Source organism: Callorhinchus milii, unplaced genomic scaffold, assembly GCF_018977255.1.
Source record: "Callorhinchus milii isolate IMCB2004 unplaced genomic scaffold, IMCB_Cmil_1.0 Scaffold11, whole genome shotgun sequence".
In the NCBI taxonomy this organism is placed as follows: domain Eukaryota; kingdom Metazoa; phylum Chordata; class Chondrichthyes; order Chimaeriformes; family Callorhinchidae; genus Callorhinchus; species Callorhinchus milii.
This window is the reverse complement of record NW_024704752.1, coordinates 10,957,023-10,979,745: the sequence shown is the minus strand read 5'-3', so window position 1 is coordinate 10,979,745 and position 22,723 is coordinate 10,957,023. Positions and strand designations below refer to the sequence as shown.

The 22,723-nt window shown below is 40.9% G+C and overlaps 1 protein-coding gene across 1 annotated transcript in view; it reads left to right on the top strand.

Annotated features, from left to right (window-relative positions):
- Positions 1–21,558, top strand: part of crocc2 (ciliary rootlet coiled-coil, rootletin family member 2) — a 70,823-nt gene extending 49,265 nt beyond the window's left edge. The window contains exons 31-37 of the mRNA XM_042339307.1: positions 207–647; positions 2,382–2,531; positions 4,882–5,082; positions 15,978–16,109; positions 16,363–16,542; positions 17,444–17,566; positions 18,067–21,558. Of these exons, the coding sequence (XP_042195241.1) occupies positions 207–647; positions 2,382–2,531; positions 4,882–5,082; positions 15,978–16,109; positions 16,363–16,542; positions 17,444–17,527 (1,188 nt within the window). The 3' untranslated portion in view covers positions 17,528–17,566; positions 18,067–21,558. The remainder of the gene's footprint in view (positions 1–206; positions 648–2,381; positions 2,532–4,881; positions 5,083–15,977; positions 16,110–16,362; positions 16,543–17,443; positions 17,567–18,066) is intronic.
- The last annotated feature ends 1,165 nt before the right edge of the window (positions 21,559–22,723 follow it).

Genomic DNA, 22,723 nt, shown 5'->3' with positions numbered 1-22,723 from the left:
CGAGGTCAGACCCCGAAAACTAGAACACAACTCTACTGATATTGTTCAAAGCTTTACATACACCGGTCAGACCAAAACTCAATTTTGGGCATCAATCCAGAAAATTGAATAAGTCTGAAATATAAGGGAGGTGATACGTGGGAAAAAAAATTAGAGAAATTTGAGCTTTACAATCTGGAAAGAAGGTGATTGTTTGCCTCTTACAGGAGAAGATGAATAAGATGAAGGCCAATGAAGCCAAGCTGGAGGCAGACAAGAGGAAGTTGAAGGAAGTCCTGGAAGTATCTGAGACCCGAGTGACCAAGCTCGAGCTGCTACGCCGCTCTCTGGAGGGAGAGCTGCAGCGGGTGCAGTTGACGATGAACGACCGTGAGACTGAGATCTGTATCCTGCAGGACCGAACTGAGACACTCCAGCGGCAAGTGGCAGACACAGAGACGAAGGCCACCTCCCTCCAGTTGACCATTGACCGTCTGTCTGCAGCCCTGGCCAAGACCGAGGAAGCTGAGAGCCAGCTGAAGGACAAGGTGCAGATTCTGTCGCTGTCCCTCTCAGACACAACCTCCAGTGCCTCTGTGCTCCAGGAACAGATTTCACCATTGCAGAAAGCCTTAAAGTCCAGCGAGCAGGACAGACGAGTGTTGCAGGTAAAACACTGAACAGTTAGTGTTGCTGCATCTCTGACCAAGTAACACATTTCAGGATAACAACCCATTCAGTTGTTGATTACCGAAATCCAAGGTCAACTATTGAAATGTAAACCCGTTCATAGTTTCAGCTCTGTACAGTCTTGGTTTAAGCAGTTGACTGTTCGTGTTAATTATTTTTCCCCATTCATTGACCCTTGACTTGTCAATGATTAAAGTGGGCTACAGAGGGCACAATGAGGATGAGGGTGAGAGTGATTGAAGAGTGAAGAGTGAAAGGAAAACTGACAAACAACAGATAAAGAGGGGAGTGGGGGGCACGGTTGGTCAGCAAATGTGACTGAGGAGCCTGGCAAGAAGCAAGGACAATTGCCTTTCCAGAGCCATATTTTTAATACAAGATTTGGCAACCATATATTGGTCGTTTAATGTGATTGTCTCCATTTCAGTCTCTGGCAGCTCATTGTTCTGCCTCACTGCTATATCTGACCCCGTCAGACCACCAGAGATGTCTTTTATTCCTGGTTAGGAGTCCATTCCTTTTAAAGTCAAACAGCCATTGACAAATAAAGGGTTAAGTTAACCAATTGTTTTGAACCACTTATGAACCACTTTTGAACCAGCGCCTTGGGACGTCCTCCTGACGTGAAAGGCGCTCTATAAATGGAATCTTGTTGTTATTTGCATGCAGGCAGAGTACGAATATTTCTTTCAACCCAGCCTTGTGATCTTGGGTGGGTCAGTGATCGAATTTTCAAGTATTATTTGAGATCGCTGCACGTTTTCACATCTTACTTTTTATGAACAAGTGTGGACGATACCAGGGAAAAGTGCTTGGGGTTGTTTAGATATTGTGTAAAATGAGCGATGCTCAAAATCAGTCTGAGGAGGGGGAGGGGCAAGGAAAGTGAGTGAGAGAGTGCAACAATAACAAATCTGAAAGGCCCCTGATGTGTGGACAGACAGCAGCAGCAGTCTTCATCTCGCTGTGTGTGGTGTCTTTGACATGGTACAAAGCCGAGGCTGACTCCTCTATGGTGCTGTTATCTATGCTGAGGCAGGGAGAGAGCTTTTGTATGTTTGTTTTGGCGGAGGGCCAATGTACCCAAAGCACTAATAATCCTAACGGAATGTTTGCTTAATAGAGAGCTGCCTCAAAGGTGTTTGTGGGCCAGTGGAGGTCTCTGCCTTCAGCAGTTGGCATCTTTCACTCAAGAAGCTTTCTTTAACTCCTTTGTTGCTGAATCATGCATAGAAGTCAGTTGTCTTTCTCTCCCCCACCCCCATTCCACATTGTATTAAACAGGAAACTTGCTGCTGTATAGACTCCGCAAGAGTATGATTGACCCAGAACTTAGGAATATGTTACGGATGGCACATGGCAATCAAACTGATGCAGACACTACTATGGTAGTTAGTGACACTTATCGTACCCATTTTTATGTATTTTGAGTGCGGCACATCTTATTGTAGGATATTTATAGCAAAGGAGGCCATTCACTCACTTTGTCTAGGTTAGTGGTACCTACTGTAACTGTCATGAATTTATCCAATGTCCTGGCTAGCAGTTCTCCATATGAATTTTATCTCATAGTTATTTGTGGGATCTTGCCAGCACAAATGGTTGCAGCATTTGTCTGCTGAAACAGTCACTGCACATGATGTGAACTACTTGTGAAGCACTTTGAGACATTTCAACAGGTTAAGTGCATGTTCTTGCTTTCCCTGGTACAGGAGCGCCTGGACTCACTGCGCCAGGGTCTCTCAGACACCAAAAAGCAAAATCATTCCTTGGTGGAGCGTGTGCAACTCTTGCAGAATGATCAGGCAAATCTGGAGCTGCGCCAAATGGAGTTGGAGGGAAAGAATCGACAGCTACAGGAAGTAAGCAGTATGAACCAGGGTTTTTATGGATCAGAGATCAGATCATAACTGGTTTGGAAAATGTCACAATGGTGCAGTGGAGAATGTGTTTCTGAGATTTGGGGATGTTGGGTCAAAGTTACAAACTTTATTCAGCATCAGGCAGTGCTATACCTAGCCAGAGTTTTTAACGCTGACACTTAATGCCTAAAAGGGATGGTGTTCCATTTCCCAGTGCCAGTGAGCTTGCCCTGATGTGCACAAAATTCACCAAATTTTTTTAAAAAAGAAATGCAAAGATCTGAAGGAAAGTGTGCGTGTGAACGTTGTGGGACTTGGTTTCAGTGAAAGTGAGTCTGTGGTAAATTTGCTTTCAATTTTGAGTATTCTCAAGTCTACTTTTATCACTCCTCGGAGCTGGACTCCTGTCACTGTTATTCTAAAACTGTTTGTTCCATCCCTGCCGTCAGTTTATAAAATGCACTGGAGACTACTTTCTGGAATGGACACAAATTGGAATCTGGCAGAGATAAATGGCAGCTTTCTGGTGTGAGCGGAGCCAAACCTTCCTGGAAATACAGCCTGGATGGATATCATAGTTACATTTTTGATTGAATTTCTCCAAGAGAGCTCCAATTGAGTCTCCCTCAATGTTTTTTTCATGCATGAATTAGGATTAATATTTTAATAAAAACTCAGGAAATATAGATTGCAATATTTTTTTTCAGTTTTAAGTAAACTTTCCCAGAACAGTGTCACACAGTGCAGTCTGTTCTAAGTCATTCTGTTTAGCTTGATTTCTCTCGTTCCCCGTGCCCCCCATACAAACATACACACACATGCATGCACACACAATCCCACTTTTTGTTATTAGGTAGTGTATTGGAGGGTGGAACAGTAGAGTGCTGTAACAAGGACAGTACCTAATGGATTAACCCTTTGTTGGCTAATAGGAGCAGGAAAGCCAAGGAGAGGTGGCCTGGGATACTAATGAGCAAGTCAGAGATTTCTAAGTTCATAGGTTTGATGGAAAAAAAATAGCATTTAATCTTATTCATGTAAAAGAGAAATTTTCACAGATAATGACTGAACTAGAGAGAGACTTCCACATGCAAGTCCATGTAAGTGCAAGAGATGTGGTGTGAAATGTAGAGATCTATGGATGTCCACAACCAATTCAATCTTGTCTATCCTGCTGTCTGATTTTTGTGAGGGGATTTATTGAAGGCAGAATAAAATGGGCGAAACCCCTTATTAGGAAGATAGAGAGAGCCCAAGTTCCTACCAGTGTCTCTTCATAGGATAACCCTAGAGACAGCTAATAATATCAGTGAGATCCTGTCCCTTAAATCCATCACCAGAGCAATTGTATGGGAAGAGAAAAAACATGACGGGTTGCCATAAAATATGGAATGAGGAAAAAATATCAGGTCCATTCCTTCCACAAAACTCACTCTGTTGCAGACTCTAGCGTACAAATCTATGGATAGTTCTGCATGGATATACCATTCCCCGGAACTCCATCCCTTTGCCTTGCCTTTCCCTCATCTCCTTCAAGGTATATCTCAAGACCTTCCTCTTTCGCCATGTCTTTGGTCATCTTCCCACTTCCACACCTCCCGAATCCAATCCCCAGTTTGGGTGCAAACCATCTATTGTCCAGCGCCTTGGGTGTCCTCTGACATGAAAAATACTAAATAAATGCAATTTTTTGTTTTTTTCCAATCAAGATAGAACTACAGAATATTGACTCAGTCCCAAATCTAGTACTTATTTCTGCATGCTTTCATTAACAAACATTCCCTGATTCACTTCATGGCTGTTTGTTGGACATTGCTGTGCGTAAGTTGAATGCCAAGTTCTCCCACAACGCACAATCACAGTAGTTTACATTATATCCTGTGAAGCGCTTTGAGGCGTCCTCCCAACATGAAAGGTGCTGTACCAAACAAGGATTATATATTAATATTATTTTGCAGACTTAGCTATACAAAAAAGATCATGTTCCATAGAGAATTTGTACATCTTATCCTATACCTATCTCTGACTCCTGATCCTGTCTTCCAGCAGATACCTATCCTTTTATGGAGTTGATTGGCACCGTTCCTTTGTTGGAGAGTCTGTTTCATACACAGTGTCAACCTTTCTTCAGTCCTGTTAGCACCCAGAACAGGTCCAATTGGCTTCTTGCCATCCTTTCTCTATCCTCAGTCTGGCTTGAGGCTCAATGCAACTGAAATAGTTGAAAGGTGAATGACTGTGCGCTCACCCTCCAACCTGCACCTCACCTACACACACCCCTCCCCGCCCTCTCCCCCCACTCCCGCTACCTTCTTCTAATGTTCCTTTTTCATGACTCTCAAATATCCAGCTGTTACATCAACGGCAAGAGAGTCAGGCGGAGGCCGTGAAACACGTAGAGAAGCTTCAACAAGAAAAGTACATTTTCCAGGAGCGAGTGACTGGTTTACAGAGAGCTATCGCTCAGCTGGAGAATGAAAAACGGGAGTTTGAGCGCTCAAGAAGCCGTCTTGAAAAGGACAAATCTGCTCTAAAGAAAACATTAGATAAGGTGAGGGGGCGTTCAGTAATGTTAAGCTGGTTGATCTCTTTTTGAACCTTAACTTGCTGGCAGAGGTTAATATTGGAATATAAGTGGTTGTAACCATTATGGCTGTAGGTCATTTGAGTTTGACTATTTTGTCTGTGACAAACGCATCATAGTCTCTGTCCATTGCATGGATCTCAACCAATTGGAAAATTGAACAGTTCCTTTACCCATCTTAAATTTGGCAATGATCAATAGTATTATAACAGAGGATGAGTTGAATGTGCCAATTGTTTCCTCAGATGTGTTAATGAAAGCAGAATGTGAGGGTGGAACTATAATAAGACAACACTGGGGCAATGCAGAGAACAGTGCAAGATAAGACTGGATCTTCTATCTATTGGGAAGTGTATGCTTAGGCATTTAAGAGGAGTGGAAGTCAATTTATAAACTTTCACAGAGTAATCTGGAAGGAAGTTCTGAACTTTACCTGCACTATGTTCTTTTATGTTTTCTGGGAATGATGAAACTCTTTAAATTGCATGTGCATGTCAAGGTTGTGTACTTTACTCCTCCATTATTATATAAGATTTATAAAACATTGCACATCTATTACTGGTGGCTTCATTGCCCACTTCTAATTTGTATTGAAACCCAAAGGACTAAACCTTTCTCTTTCACTTCCATTGCATAGTGTTCTAACAAACAGAACCCTTTCCCATTGAGTCCCATTGTGCAGAATCCTAATCAAAGTGTGAAAAGTTCTCTAACTGTCTTGTTTTTCATTTCCACTTTACACAGTTGCAATTTACTTGGAGATGGAACATTTCTATAAACTAATCCCTGTTGTGTGAATTAGCTTTTCATGAAGTGTTTTGTGTTTTTGTTGGGGTATAACAAACTGAATGGATGATGACCAGGGCTGTGGTGTAAATGGTTGCCAATTGGCAGTGATCTGACTCCAGTTTATGGGAATCCTGACGCAAGCGGAGACTTCTTGGCAATCACATTCTGTTTAGTAGAGTTCTGCTGTACAGCTAGGAGGCCTGAATCAGCAAAAGAATATCACAAACATTCGCTTTTTCTATTGTTGAGAAGCAACTGAATGGTGTGTGGGCTGACCAGTGCAGTGATATATTTTTATAGTCAAGTGATGGCACTGGTGGAAGTTCTGAATGGGGGGCCACCCTGCTTTGTTTAAAGAATGAGGTTTACTAACAGGACCTTTCAAGGAAAGAAATGAACTTTTACTACAGATTCCAATTAATTTTAACATTTATGTTTTCCCTCTACTTTTGACAGTAATTGAGCCTTGCACTCCAAGGGAACTGAATCAGCATTGGTAGATGTAAAACCACCATGCAGGGTAACTGAGCTGTTGCATCATTTTTTTAACTGAGTGCTTCAATAAAGCTCCCTCATATTCTTGGATTTATCAAGTTTTCCCCAAGTCAGTTTCTGTAATGTGTCATAATCGCCCTCTAGTTCATTTTTTTCTGAAGAACCAAACCATATGCATATGTGGCACATCTATCAGTGCAAGCCTGTCATTGAAATTATTCATTCGCAATAGAAACATTTCAGTGCCACCCGGAACTCACATCTCAAGTAATTCTTCAAACGCAAGCATTCAAAAAAGCAACAGAAATAGATTGGTAACCCCTCAAAGGATCTTAACGTTAATCATAGTGCTTTGTAACCATTTGCCTTTTTGAAAAGGATTATTGACGGTGAGACATCATGGTTAAACAGACTGCTTCCATTGTAAGAATGTGAAATATGGAACAGGGCAAGTCATTCGGGTGATCGAGCCCAGTCTTTACAATTTACTCTGTATAATTAGCACTGATGTGGACTCAATCCAACTTATTAAATCTCCTGAGAGAGGTGATTAACCACAGGTTAAAATATTTAAAAGATTAAACTCTGAAATGTCTCCCTGACCCAGTAGGCATTCAAGCGAAAAGCTCCAGGACATTGGTCTAATGTTACATCTACATTATTCAGTCTGATTCCTTGCATTCCCAGGTGACATTCCCATGGTCACAGCAGGGCAGGTGTTTTATGGACTATCTGATTATATAAGTCTATACTTATCTTTACAACTTTGAATCCTGTCCTTAACTAGTCATTTCAACTTCTTAGTAAAGGAATTGATCGTTATCATGTTAAATGTTTTTGTTGAGAGACTGGTCCACTTATCTGCTGCTCTGCAAAAGGAAAAAATATCATTCCAACCTCTGTGTGTGGCGGTTTAAGTTAAATAACCTGCACAATAAAGAAAAGAAATAATTTATAAAACCCAATTCCTTACAAGATTTAAATCTTGCTGCTGGGAAGCTGTTCCATCATCTCTGGGATACAACAAAAGGCTTATTGTTACATCTAGCCTCCAACCTCAACCTTTGTCTCATTCATTTTTGTATATATTGCACCTTTTTCTTTCTTTCTCACTCTCCGTGTCTAGTGCTATTGGTCATTACCTGGGGATATTCTCCCACTGTGAAAGATGCTACACAAATTTTAATTATATTGCACTGCAGTTTAAGCACAAATTTTGCCTTTTTATGGGAAGCAGTGAAGTAATAGATAACAAGACATCCCACGTTGTGTGGTCCTACTGTAAAGCCTTCTTCTACTTCTCATATATCACAAGTAGTTCATCAAATTGATGGCACAGGCACAAAGCCTTCTTGTGTGCTGAGATTTCTATGATTGATATAGGAATTCTGGAATATTGAAAATATTTCTTAGGGTGCTCAAAGTACAAGGATTGTGTTTTAATGCTCTGTGACAATCCCACCTGTCAGAAGAGCTTCATCTCTGACAGAAATAATTTGATGGAACAGAAAGTAAATGGATATTAAACCTGCTTCTACACTAAATGACCTCTACATAACCCTAATACTGGAGTTGATGTTTTTAGTATTGTAGAGAAAGGTGGATTTAAAGGTTCCCAGTGAGCAAGGAGGAATCAATGAGAATTTGCTTCTCTCAGTTTGGGTGAGTGGACTCATCCTTGTCTCTGGATTGGAAGGTTGGGGATCCAATGCCCCACATTGACTGTGACACAAGATGTTAAACAAATGTAAAATAGATCTTTCTTTAGCATTGCATTCTATGAGGAGGAGAAAATGGCATGGGCTCATTCTCAAAAACAGACTGGGGTTAAAAGAGTTGCTCAATGGAAGGGAATTAAATGGACTAAAACCACCACTGACCACTTCCTGCCTCCCTTCACCCTCCTTACAATTCCAATCCAGGTATATTTTAATAGACACATGATTTGTATTCAAAGTTTGGAAATACAGAATTGTCAAGAAGCAAAATGTACAGTAAAATTTGACATTAAATATTCAAGGAGATTAATTATGCCACCACTCCCTTCTCTTCTATGTTTAGATTCTGATAAGTACATCACTACCTTGCCAAGCACATTGACGCCACAGCAAAATCTATAAACTACAAATAGAGCCCGATTTGCAAATGTTTTGCAGCATAGCTTCTCGAATCGTTTATTCAGCCATTCAGCCTGAACAAATTCAACAGAAAACACTGAACAAAAGGCATATTGTACACTAAACTAATGAGATTAATCAAATATGTTTCTGGCTGAATCTTAAATCTGGCAGTGGTTTAACATAGACTTAATATTAATATCGAAAGAATTAGGCTTAGATCAGGAATTCTACACAATTGGAGTGAGCCATATCAACCTGTCCACTCCCTCAGTTCAGCAGGCTCCGGCCTGTTCCACGTCCCCTCGCTCGGGCCCCCCCAACATCAGCGTTCGAGCCTTCAGCCTCTCTGCCCCAACAAAATGCATCTCATTTGCAGGGACTGAATATCCACACTTCCAAGTATCTTTAACTCGCTAACTTCACTGAGCATGTCTGTAAAATGCCTCTTTATGTTGGGTTCACTACATTGTACTGTAGTGAAGTACAAGTGGCAAAATGTGGATAGGAATAAAAGTTATGGCTGATTGGATCTGTTAGGATGAGATGCAGCAGGGAATTAGGAGATGCAGCCAAGTTTAGTGAGTATTTAAGAAGAGGGAGGTTAAAGATGACAGGACTACAGATAGAAAATAAATGTTCTATTGAGAATGGGACAGTGAGAAGGAGGACAAAGAATTATTACAGGATTCAAGTTGTCTGAGGTCCCAGACTGATGGAAAAGCAAATAGATTTATATAAATTAAATGAAAGGGAATGGAACAGATAGCAGTGGAATAGAGGCGGCAGGTCTAAAAGGAGGGTAGGATTATTCAGATGCTTCTACTTCATTTTTCTGATCTTTTTTCCTTGTTTAAATTTCCCTTTCTTTCTCTGTCCTCTTTACATGTTAGTGTTAATTCGCATTACTTTACAATAGGTAAACTATTGACGACTGGAGGGCTGGTTGAATCTGGTGTAGTGATGAGATATATAGAGCCATGCAATGTGAAAGTCAGTAATCCAAGATTAAAAGTAGTCGCACGGAATGTATTGAGCAACCAAACAATTCATAGTTTCATAACATCTCAGAAGATTAACCCCAGAGGTGGCATTCCTGTAAGAAATGCACCTGGATGAATATTAGATAAGATGTGGGTAGCACGCGTCTTCTCGTTTGACACTAGAAAAGAGCTTTGCCAGCTCTGATGCACAAAAGCATGCATTTCACAGCATTGGAATGTGCGAGAGACCTGGAGGCAGATATTGTATACTAATGGGTTTCTTTGGTGGAGAAGGATTATTTAAGTGATTTTTCCATATGCCTAAATCCAAGTTGGCTGAATAAATGGATCTGACCGGCCAAAATGAGGTGGTACCTGCGATTATGAAGGAAGGGATAGGTATCTAGTACTGGCCAGTGCTGAATAGGAAGAAGGAACTTGTATTTTTATATTGTCCAAGGGCCTCAAAGTGCTTCACAAGTAATTGCTGTGTTGGGATGTTTTCTGATTTGCGCTAACGATATCCCACAAACCGTATAAGATGAACGCCCGTTTCACTTGCCAAGCTTCCTGTTGCTTGTACAGCCAGGACCAACCTACCTGTTGGTTACCTTTTAGGATTAACAGGAGTTGAGTGGGAAGATTCCCTACTTTAAGTGACTGACTTGTCCCTCCAAGTCCTGCTGATGTGCCAGGCTGGCTAGTCTCTTATTGGCAGTGCCCTGGAGTACTGCAGACCTGCCTGGCTCAGCTACCAATCAAGACTGCCACAAAGGATCAATGTGATTCTGATATTCCATACCTGAGAATGTCAGCTTGGAGTCAACTCCAACCCTAAGGATACCTTCATTGCCTCTTCCCCAGAGGATAGTTATTAGATCGAGAGAGAGCGTGATACCCAGCAATCTCAAAGACTTCACTAGCAAAATAGGTCCAGTGAGCATTTCATGGTTCCATTCAAAAGCAAAAGAGTACCGGTGTTCTGATGCTTGAGCTGTAGCCCATTTTCTGTTTCAGATGCTGATGAACCTGATGTGCATTTCCAGCATTTTTTTGTTCTTATTACAATAATTATTATTTTAGATTTCTTCCTTGATTTTAAACTTCTGGTTGTAACTTGTAATCAAATTCCTTCCATCCAGACAACTTAGAATTAGCATTTTTTGATTGGAGCCACTGTTATTTCCAAGATTGAGAAACTTGGCTTCTAGTCAGATTGCCAAATGCAATACTAGATGCAAGGTAATGAACAGGAGAGATCGATGCTGTGGTCATAAATCACTAGATGTCAATAGTACATGTAACTTTCCCCCTTTTAATATTTGTTAAAAGCTGATCTTGTGTGCCAAAATGTCCAATTTGGACAACGGATGTTCTTTCTGTATTCACTTGAAATATTAATGGATCCACTGGACTATTGGAGACACAACTAGATTGTACCATTGCCTGGACCGGGGAAGAAGGCCAAAAAACAATTTCTCAAAGCTAGCTTGTATCTGAAAATATGTGCTATTCTTAGTCTAAAAAGTGTTTCTGCAGAGCAGATATCAGAGTTTAAATCAGGTCATGAATATTGGAGGCAAAACTGCTGGACAAGAAATTTCTTTCGTTGGTCACAAAAGATTGAATCTTGTGCCTAAAATTTCAAACTTGGGAACAGTTTGCTCTTTTGCCATAGGCGTAACTTCAGTGAATTTCATGTGACAGACAGACAGTCAGCTCATAAATCCCTGTCTCATTGGCTTTGATCGAGCAAATGCTTTAACAGTGGTTTTCAAATTACATTTAGACTGGCTGGTTAACAAGGAGTGACAGAAAGTTTGATTGAATTTAATTTTTTTCTTTCTCTACAATTCCTAGTCTGTGATCCATTAGGGCGTCAGCTTTCTGTTTGCTCAAGTAGTTAATCAGGAACTACTGAAAGGGATTAAATAATAATAAGCCTGGGCAGGGGAAGTAATTTGTGTCACGCTTGTGTTTGACATAAGCAGTCCAGGCATTAACCTAATTGCTCATTTGGCTGTGTGACAACTGGGTTTGAAACTCAGATCTGAAAGCTTCAACTAGGTGATTCCAGCCATTTAAATTAATTACGTGTGGGCGAAATTGGTGGAATTTCACAGTCCTTATCATATTACAGCTGAAGTCTTCTAAACGGATAAGTTGCTTGCCAAAGCAATGTCACGTTCGGATCAGAATTTGCAGGCGATGGGAGATGATGGAAACAGACTACATGGGAATTTTATGCTTGGAAGAAAAATCTGCTTCGATATGGCAGTCAGTGCATCTGGATTTGAATGGCTTGTAGGGGTAGCAATATCACCAGCACAAATTGGACACTCTGTCTCCCAGCAATTTTCAAGTTATGGTTCTGTTGATTCTAAAAGACCATGTCCATGGGAATAAAAAAGAGTATTCCTCGTTTCTTCTATGCTGCATAAAGAAGCAAACATTGAGCCAACACAATGGAGGAAGGAATGGAAACATGGAACAGGGGCCTCTCTTATTCTGAACATCAATCTTTTTCAAAAATAAAAGACGTTATAAAACATTGTTATTTTAACATTCGGAGCAAGTTAACTCCCTATTTCTCTTTTTAATTTTTTTTTACAGAGTTTGAAGAGAAAATCAACCTGGCTGATTTGATCTCATCTTTCTAGAATACCCACCAAATCGTCCTCTCGTCACAACAAGTTGTTTATTAAGTGAGGCCAGCATCCTGGCCTTAACCCCCCTTTCCTGGTAACCTTAATTAAGTTCTGGGTAAAGAACTATACACAGTCTATCCAAAAGGTCCTCTTGTTCTGCTGTCTTGGTGCATCCAATCATATTGTTCTGAGGTTTCTTTCTCAATCTCATTTAAAATTTTACATAACTTTTTTATAAGGCACTTAGCATGTCTAATCATTGCTCTAACACTGGGGATCATCCTCGTTGCTCTCCTCTGCATTAACAATACGCCCTGGCCATCCCCATTGTGTTGTGACAACCAGTACTATACACAGAACTGTTTGATATTCCTCCTCAGCAAACAATCAGTTCAGTTGAACTTGGAGAGCAAGTAACCTTGCTCACATTATCATGTCTTTTACGCTTAGTGTGGAGATGGTCTGTTATTTTATAGCCCACTACTTCAATGTACCACTCTTCAGAGGAATACTTGGGAGATGGCAGTGAGAAGCACCAAGGTTTGGGACAGAGTATTCCAAGTTGGCTACAGATCTGAGTGATTTTTACTATATCTGGATCATTCACGTTAGCCCTTCAAGAAATTGCTATCTACCGCACAAAACCTTGGAACAAAACATTGAAGTAAAACAGCGATAGCACTGAGCTTACTCGAACAGTTGTTCATTTCTGAAGGCTGCTTATTGCAGAATCCTTTCAATCACTTGTGTCTACAGTACCAGCTGTTGGGACCAGTACAGGAGCATGCTGGCATTACTCAAGCTTTCAAACAAAACCTTTATCTAATATATGTGCACGGGGCTTGTAAGTAATGTGTATTGAAGCATGGCTGTCATTTTGATCAGAACCAATTGTTTACAGTTGATGTAAAACTGAACCATGAATGGAAAGCTATAAGTTCTTAAAGGGGCACAGGCCCACTGTTGTTTTGTTGCTGTTCCCTATTGACTTCACTTTGATCCAATTAGATTAATACTGTAAAAAAAAAACCCTGAAGCCCTTGCTCTTCCCAGGCATGCATGTTGGAATTGCTGGTAACTGAGATGGAAAAAAAGCATCTCGGATCAAACTAATTCCAAAGGTTATAGAAAATGCCAGCAAAATAAAGCTTTGTACTTTGCTTCTCCTGTCTGCAGGAGAAGCAAATCACTCTGTCATACACAACTACCAAACTGGACCGCAGTCTCTAGTACATATAAGTTGTTAGCCTAGGATTAAGCACCACTCCTGATGCCAGAACATGCATTGCACTTTGTGAGCTGTTAATAACTTTCCATGTCTTTCCATGTTATCAGGAGTCATTTCCCAAATCTTCACCCATGTTCCATTTGTCTCTGAGCAAACTCAGTCCTATCACTAACGCGGAGGTGGGGGAGACCAAGCTTGAAGGTTGATAACAGCATTTTCTTGTTTTTTTTTAAAAAAAGAGAAAAACTTGCTCTGTATCTCCCTCCTGCCTGTCAAGGGTAAGAGTACACTGTTGTTTTCAAATGTACATTCTCTAGCCTTCACATTCAGGCGATTTAGTTTGAAATTGGCTGTCTGTTTTCCCAGCCATCCCGCCACCCATATCTTTAACCGAGATTCCTTCTGAGAATTCTTCCTGTGTTGGGGACGTTAGGATGAATCAGTAAGTCAAAGTCTAAATTCTTTCACCTCTGAACTAAAACTAAGTCTTACCTACTGATCCATCCAATATCCCCATCAGAGAGAAGAGATCTTCATCCACTTTGTTTTTGTGGATTTGAATTCAGGTCCCAAAGACTTCTGTCTAATTGAGTTGGACCACCTCATCTACCATCAAAGTAAGAAAACCCTTGTCCCTTTTGTCTGAGCTGAATTTGAACCCAGGCTCCAGAGATGAAAGGAATGAGTCTTGATACACTAGATGTGTGTTTTTGTAAAATGACTAAGAAATCTCAGAAGTTGAACGTCTTTGTTTTTGTAGTGTTCTGTCAAAATGAAACACAGCTTTATTCTGTCTCCAGCTCTATTTATTCAGTCTCGTGGAGGTGTGCAAAGTATCAGTCAGCAAGATCCTTTATTTCAGGGACTTGAGCTGTGGTGAGTCGAACAGTACATCTTCAAAAAAAAGTATTTAAACCACTAATGTCTAGCTGATGAAAGGACAGATTAATATTCACTGCCTTTGTGTTACCTCATTGAGCAGACGTGCACACTATTTTCAAGCCCTTTGTTGTTGCCAAATGTCTGGAATAGGTAGCGTGTACCAACCCAGGCACTTTGGAGCAATCAAGGGCAGGTTTGAGCGAGTGATACTCTGCACAGAGAGTTTCCTGTCTCAGCCTGCACCCTTCACGAGAATGGGATGCGTTAAAGTTGGACGTTTCCAAAGTGAGGAAGTGAAGATTGTTCTTGATGTTTTTCCATAACACACAGTGGTTGGTTTAAGAGTGGCGCTGACAGTGGTTGGTTTAAGAGTAGTCTGAGTGGAGTGTTTGTCCAGATTGTCCAGGTTTTGTTGTAACCTCTCATCTTCCATAGCTCAATGTGAGAAGTACAAGGTGAACTTTGACGAACATGAGACATTTTCTTTTTCTGACCATAGAATCTCAAAATAGATTAGTAAAGTCTATGCAATGAGAATCAACTGTTGGTAAATCTGAAACTAATTTGCCCAGAAATCTGCTGGGATGGAGATTTTTAACAGCAGAGACACAGAGAACCAACCCACTGATCTTTGACCCATCCATTCACTCAAGTAGTTTCTGTCAAAATCACTGAACGAGGACATGTTATACCCAAGCCTCGCCAGGCCTTGAAAATATGATTGCGATGTTTTGCTATATTGAAATCCAGCCCTTGGATCAGGTCTCTGCTTGCCTGGAGTCAACTGTACTGAACGTACAAAATGCTTGGAATCCAAAGCAGGATAAACATGTCTCGTACTACTCTTAACGTTGCAAGGGTTTGTAGTTGTTGTTTTCATCTGAGCTTGTTGGGAGTTTAACTTTGAATAGCTTATTACCTTGGAGTTTCAATCTGGGATAATGTTTACTTGTTGCTGAACCCTCCAGGCTGCCCTTGTACCTCACTTACATGTCATACAGCCACTGGCATCTCACTAACCCACTTATCGAACTGCGTATCACCAGAATTATTGGGACTAAACCAGGAGAACCATTATAATAACCATATCTAATGTAATGTTTCAGATAATGTTTAAATTAGCTGCAGTTTCAATTTGAATTTTGTCTTATTTGCTTCTCTACCCCCTGCACTCCTTAAGGCCATGACCTGTGCTGAACTACAGTTCCATGTTCAGCAGTGGAAATCAAGTACAACAACAACAACAAGATTCCATTTATAAAGCGCCTTTCACGTCAGGAGGACGTCCCAAGACGCTAGGTACTAGGTACTAGGCTTTATCTCCTCACACAAGCATAAGTAGGAGTATTAGTTTCCCTATGTGACTGTCAATAATAATAATAATCCTTGCATTTATAATAGCGCCTTATCATGTCTTTGAGATGTCTCAAAGCGCTTCACAGAATATGCTGTAAACTGAATTGACTGTATATTTTGTGGGCGAAAAAGAGCATAAGGAGAGCTATGATGATAAAACTAAGAATATCAGATAATTCCAGCTTTACATATATCAGAAACCTCGGGCATTCTGGTGTTGACAGGGACGTACTTTCTCTATCTGCCCGATAATGTAGCCTCTCTCTCTTACACTCTCATTCAGTGCTCCTCTAACATTTTCTTTCTCTCTCTCTCTCTGCGTGTCTCTATAACGTATCCTCTTGTGCTGTAAATGCTGCCCCAGGTTGAACGGGAGAGGCTAAAGTCAGAGGAAGATGCTGTGCGGCTTTGTGCTGAGAAGGGACAGCTCGACCAGTCACTCAATGGTGTGGAGATGGATCTGGCAGAAACACAAAGACTGATTCAGCAGCTACAGGTCAGCACCAGTTCAAACTGCCATTGGTCCATATTCCCAGACTCCTCTTCCTTTAGGGTCGATTATGGCGAGAAATGAGAAAATAAATTTTGAATCTTCTGTCACTTTTTTAATTGAACCCTGCACTATTGACCTATTCCTCAGAAGACTATGTTTTAGAGAGTCTATGAAGACCAGGTTCCACTGGGTCTGTTGGTAAGCGTAGGTTCCAGTCCCGCAGTGTTTAGTTGATACATTTGGGCTGTTTCGGCAGGCTCAGACAGCTAATATGGAACGGAGCCACTCACAGAACTTGATCGAGCTAACGGCTCGCCATCGTCAGGAGCTCGAGATGGAAACAGATCGACTTCAGAGCTCTCAGCTACAGGCAGAGAGAATGCTGGAGGCCAGAGAGTGGGCCCACAGGCAGCGGGTGAAGGGACTGGAAGAACAGGTATCAGCATTGTATGGTTGCACATTGCATGTGTGCTCGTCAAGGTCAGCTCACAGCAAAAGTAGGAACCTGAAGGAGCCTTTGATTTCTGTCACCACTACCCACACAAAGCAGAACACTTGTGCTTCTCATTGTGAGAGATGCTATTTTTCAGAAATGTTTTTGGACATTGGAATTCAAAGTATCATCATTAAACATTCCCAGGTCACATTCATCATGGGACAGGTGCACCATAATACTCTCACTATATTGTCCTATCAAGTACTTCAAAGTCAGATATTATACAGGTTAAAGGCAAGATAAATCTTCTTCTACATTGCTACCATCAGGTTGAGTATTACAACGGGAAGTTGCTGGACAAAGCTCCCTCTATTCTAGTTCCCTCTAATCGGCCCATCAATGTGCCTTGAAGTCAGAAGAGGACCCCCACTGGTTTAGTGTGGCCTTCCTCAGTGTGATTCTCTTTCTTGCTGAATGAGGTATAGGTTGGTGTTGATTTGTGCTCAGTAGAAATTGAGTTGAATTTATTCTATTTTTGGCATAGAGTGAACGGAGACTTTCAACGAAACAATCTGGGCCGGGTTAAGACTCATTTTTCAGAGGTGAAAGGCCAGCCCTCTCAAAGAATAGTGTTCAATATATTGACACAGTATTTAAACGTTCCAATACAAGCAACTAAATGATTCATAAATTGTTTAAAATCACAGTTTTAATTCATTGGGCTTTTACGTTTGTGTGCAATCCCTTTTTTAAAAACAAAATATTCAAATATAAGCGCATTACCCTGGCAAGCGAAAGAGCCTATTTCTCTCTTGGCAGGTAAGTATAATGACCTTAGTGCTCCGATTAGGGAAAATCAAATGGTTATTAGCTTTATCTAATGCAGTGATTCTTTGTTTAGGTGTCCACTTTGAAGGAACAGCTGGATCAGGAGATGAGGAGAAGACAGGCCTATATTTCTCAGATCCTTCGGTCAGGCAAATAACCTGGGCTGTAATACATGCTTCAAGCTGTGCCGATAGAGGTCATTATATTCCACGAACAGCCCAGATTATTACTGCGTGTAAGGTTATGAAATAATCATCATGGTTTTCCAGCGACGGCAAATTATGTTGGCACCCACTGGCAAACTATAGCCCAATCTGTTTGCAAAATATTGAACCATGATCAAAATGCTGCAGAGAATTCCCCCATCCCAACCGTAAACATACAGGTGGGGTCATATCAAATGTAAAACTCAGAAACATTAATGGTGTGGTCTTGCTGACCCTATACCAATCCCCCCGCCACCTCCCTCACCACTCTGCCTTACTTGTGCAGCTTACAGTTCCTGGTACAAACCTCACAGTAACTAAAGACACTTTTGTTCCTCAAAACCACACTAATTGATGATCTGAATTTTCTATTTTATGCAGGCAAATGACGAACCCATTCCAGTGTCATTTTAACCAACTGGTCTTCATTCTGACAGCTGGATGGGTCCTGGTTATTAGTCAAGGCTTTAACTTGGCTTTTTTCCCCCAGGTGACGGCTTCATGCTGGTGACCACTTATGGACTCTGAAAGCAGAGCACACCCAATGTAGGCATCTGGAATAGTTTTCTCAAATGTGTGTCTCATGTGTTGGGGTTTCATTACTCAAAGGTTGCAAGGAAAAGCGTCTTCTTCATTGGCATCAAAAGGGTCATTACAGTATTGATTGTAAGGTAGGAATAATTCTTGGATAGAATTTTATTCCGTGCGAGCAATCACTAATTTAACTTTAGCAATCCTTTGTAGAAGGAGAGGGGGGAGTTTCAAAGCAAGCGTGATTGTTCATAAATATCCACTGAAAAGTCCAGTTCGGTCTATTACTAAATGAGGTATTTGTATGCTGATATTGGGGATCAACTTTCAAATACTAAGTCCTGTAGAATAAGGTTTCATATACATCTAATTGCATTGCAGTGCTGCTTAAGGTCACTGGATTCTGCTTAAGCTTACTGGATTCTTTGGAATTCTGGAGTGGCAACCTTACATTTAATAATTTAATACTGTTACATTTAATAATGAAAAGGTTTTGTCTAAGAAATGACTATTCCTCTGAAAGAAGCAATTTGTTTCCTCTGCATAGATGACAAAACTTGGTTTTCTTTTTCAAACCTTTTAATTTTTACTTATTTTTCATTTTGTGATGGCATAAATAAAGATCTCATTAAAAACACAAATGAAATCGCTGCAGGAACACTTGCTGTCCATCAAAAGGGGAGATTGGACAAGACTTCCTGGCACATCATCATTTGGGGTTTCAAGCCTATGAAATTGCATTTGTGTGAAGTAGTTTATTTTAATGTTAATCATGCGAGCCAATGTGAAGCCTTATGTATAAATCTCATTTTATAAAAGTATTTACTATATTTAGAATATTTTAACTCCGTTAATGTTTCAGGTATGGGGAGTATTGATGATATTACTACCTTTCCAGGTCAAATTAACCACTCAACTACCCAGGTGGCCTACATTTGTTAACCTGCTTAATTAACCATTTAAGATTAAAATGATGCATTATTCCTAGTTTCATGTAAATCGGTTGGCCCCGTAACACTTCCCAAGTGTATTGTCTTTCCATTTTAACTGAGTTTATTTTTTGTTGTTTTCATGGTGCTATTAGGACCCTTCTGGGAAGCATTCCTTTTGAACAAGCAATGGCCAGAGGGGTGATTGACAGGAGTGTGGGAACAGTGTGTGCAATTGAAGCAACCCATCTTCTATGACAAATGTGTTACCTTGTCTGGAACAGTGGTGCTGGGAGGGAAATCCCTCGTATTACATTCAAAAACATGCAAGCTCATGCACATATCATAAACACTATCATAAATGTCTGTCACTCACACACTGATAGACATTTAGGCAGTCACTCTACATACAATTTTGCAAGCTTCAACCTTTTTAGTACACTCAGAAATACAGAATGTTGATATGCCCTCTCTCATGCACATACACGCACAGTAATGCTCTCGCTTGATCCCAGACTTATCAAATAATAAAGTTTTACATTCTCAGTAACATGCAAAGAAGCTTATAAATTGGCAAGAAGCCTAGTTCTTCATTTTGCATATCAGCTGGAGGAAGGAGTGGCAATTTACTCAGTTAGCTCAGACCAGGTTCACAGTGAATAAGCTGGAGGAGATAGCTGAGGTCAGGTTCATGGTGAATGGACTGGGAGGAGAGTGCTGAGATCCTGAGTCTACCTCTGTCGATAGTCATTTGGCTTATCAGGGAGAAATCTCTATAGCTTTGCGTGAAAGAGAGGGAAAGTTCAGAGTGCTGCATCCACAATAGAGACTGGAAAACACAACCTGGTGAGGGCTGCAAAGTGACTTGATGTCTTTTGTTTAAAGGCACCAAAATATTTGTGCCTTTAAACAAAATGAATACACAAGCGATTGGAGGGGGAAGGTGCAACATCATCAAAACTTGTATTCAATGAGTTAGGCGATTTTTAAGAATAGGCAAGATTCTTGTATGGAGCAGTTTATTGCACCATTGGATGGGATTTTCCTCCTCCTTGCTGGGATGTGTTTTTTTTGGTTGCTGCACAATGTTACAATGGATCAAGATTTAACTGCACAATAAATGGCACCTCCAGATTTAACAGCCATCAATGCAGCGTGCACAGGATCAGACACGGTTACAGCTTTGGCCTAGTTTAACTCTGAGAATTCAGAGAATGAAAGGCTCCTTGTTGTCAGGAGGCTGGTGCTTGAAGCCAGGAATTCTTGCTGCCAGATTCCCTGCACCTAAGGTTCTTGCTCCTATTACAAGAACGTGTTGTGTATGAGATTTGCAGATCAGTATAATTCAGTAACAAGTTAACTGTCAGCACTAACCTCAGATTAACGTGGGAGAGCCTGTGCAGAGAGACACTGGTGAAGGGGAGTGAGATGGGATGCAAATAGTTCCAAGATTGTATTTTGAGTGTCACTGCTCTGTACTGCTGAGGCCTTGCTCTGCTGGTGATCTCTCTCTCTGTATACAGTGTTGTGAGCCTTGGGGGATAGAGAGTAATATTAATGAATCACTGCTCCTTGTTGCTGTGGGTACTCCATGTACTCAGGAATTAAACACTGTTTTTGTTGATAGTTTTTCATACGCTGTACTGAAAACCACCGAAGAGATGACTGGGATTTTCTTGTATCTAAGATGAGCCTCATTATCATCAGCGTGCTTTCCCTGAAGTTCTGATGCATCCTAGATTTCTGCATCAATAGAATGGTGGCTCATCGTGTTTCAGTCACCTTTTCTCTCCCCATCTTGTTAAGCGCTTTGAGACATCCCCACAACGTGAAAGGCTCTACATAAATGTAAATTGTATTGTGAGTGATCCCAATAATATACAGCAGCAATGTTTATAATGTGGTGCAGGAACTATATGCACCCCACTTCCTCAATACAACAACAAAATTACATTTGTTAAGCGCCTTTCACATCAGGAGGACGTCCCAATATAGGCTTTCTGTGCGTCTTTTTTCACAATGTTTCAGCGTAGGATGTTGGTCAGGATGACATTTACGCTGCATTCTTTCCCCTTCACCCCCACCCCCCTCTCCTGCAGAAGAAAGGAGGGGGTGTTAAGGAAGCATGAAATTAAAAAAAAAAAGTGTTATGACTACTTGTATTGCACTGGTCAATAGTCTGGTCCTCAATTAGCCTCTGCTCACAACCTGTCCTGCTTGTGAACTATGGGACACTAATTGCGGTGGTCATTGCCTCACTCTTGCCAGTGTGCCTTGTATTCTGTATGAAGCTCGTGCCCATGAAAATGCAGTGTACAAATCATACCCTGCATCGGAAACTGATTTTTTTTTAAACCTGTAATTTCTTGGCTGTGTTGTGATTAAACCGGAACCATGGTACTGTCTGATTTGTTGTCTGTGTCCTAATATTGAGACTCTCCTGGAGCCTTACGTCAATTTGCTGAATGAATGCAAGATGTTAACAAATCACTGTTTGCAAAATAAAGATAACCCACTACGTACTATTTGAATGCTTTGCCTTATGTGTTTTCGGAGGAAATCTGTGGAGATGGAGTCTGAGACTCACTCGATCCAGCCTCCAGCTTTCTTCCTTATTCTTACCTGCCCCCCCCCACCCTCAAATTCAATCACTAGTTTCTCATCCAATCGCAAACTTAATACGCTTAACTGTATCAAACACTCACAGTAATATGACGGATAGCAAGGCTCCTTCTTACCTAGCCTCAGATGCTCACTCCTTAGGATCATTGTACACTCTCCATATCCCGGCCAGTCCCATACTATGTATGTTAGAGCACTCGCCTAGCAAGCAAGAGGACTCGGGTTTGATTCCTCGGTGGGGTGAAACCTTAGACAAGTTTGCTTACTCTACACGCCTTTGTTTACTTAGCTGTATCTAGCAATCCAGTTATTAGTCGATTGGTGGATTAATTTCCGGGGGTAATAATTCCTCAAAAATAATTTTGGTCACTTAATCCACCTCTGTTTGTGGAACACTGCTGTGTGCATTTGGCCACTCCGTTTCATCCACAAAATAAAAAGTCCATCCACTTTACAATTTTTTCTGTGAAGTGCTTTGAGGCGTTTCAATGACATGTTAGGTGCTCTATCAAATGCAAAGATTATTATTATTTTTCCAGTTCTACTTTACCTGTGATTGCTTGAGATTGCCTTTAATGAATAGGGAGATTTTATGCATGGAGCTCTGAATCTGAGCAAGCCTCACTTTGAGCTAAAGGTAGTCCTTCAGTGTGAGTGCAGGTGCTAATCACAACTGATACCCACACCTTCACCTGGCTTTGACCATCATGCTTGTGTTGGTTAAAAATAGCTGAAGCATCAGTTTTTCATTTAGATGTTGGCAACCAAGGCAGGGAACATGATTAACGGAGAACATATCAAAGTGCAGACCTATCACTTCGCACAGTCACTGGGAGAAACTGGAGACGTCAGAAGAAACTCCTCCAACAAATCACTTATAATTCTTGCACACAAACAAATTCCAGCAGGGTCTGCATCAAATTAGTTAACTTGAGGGATTTATGGCTTCTAGCTATTCCGGTGGATGGATTTGTTCAGCTCAGCCTCAGTCTATATTTGCTGGAAATCTCGATGTGTGATATCTGTGTAAATCCACTGAGGGGCTTATAAAAATAAATCCCTCAC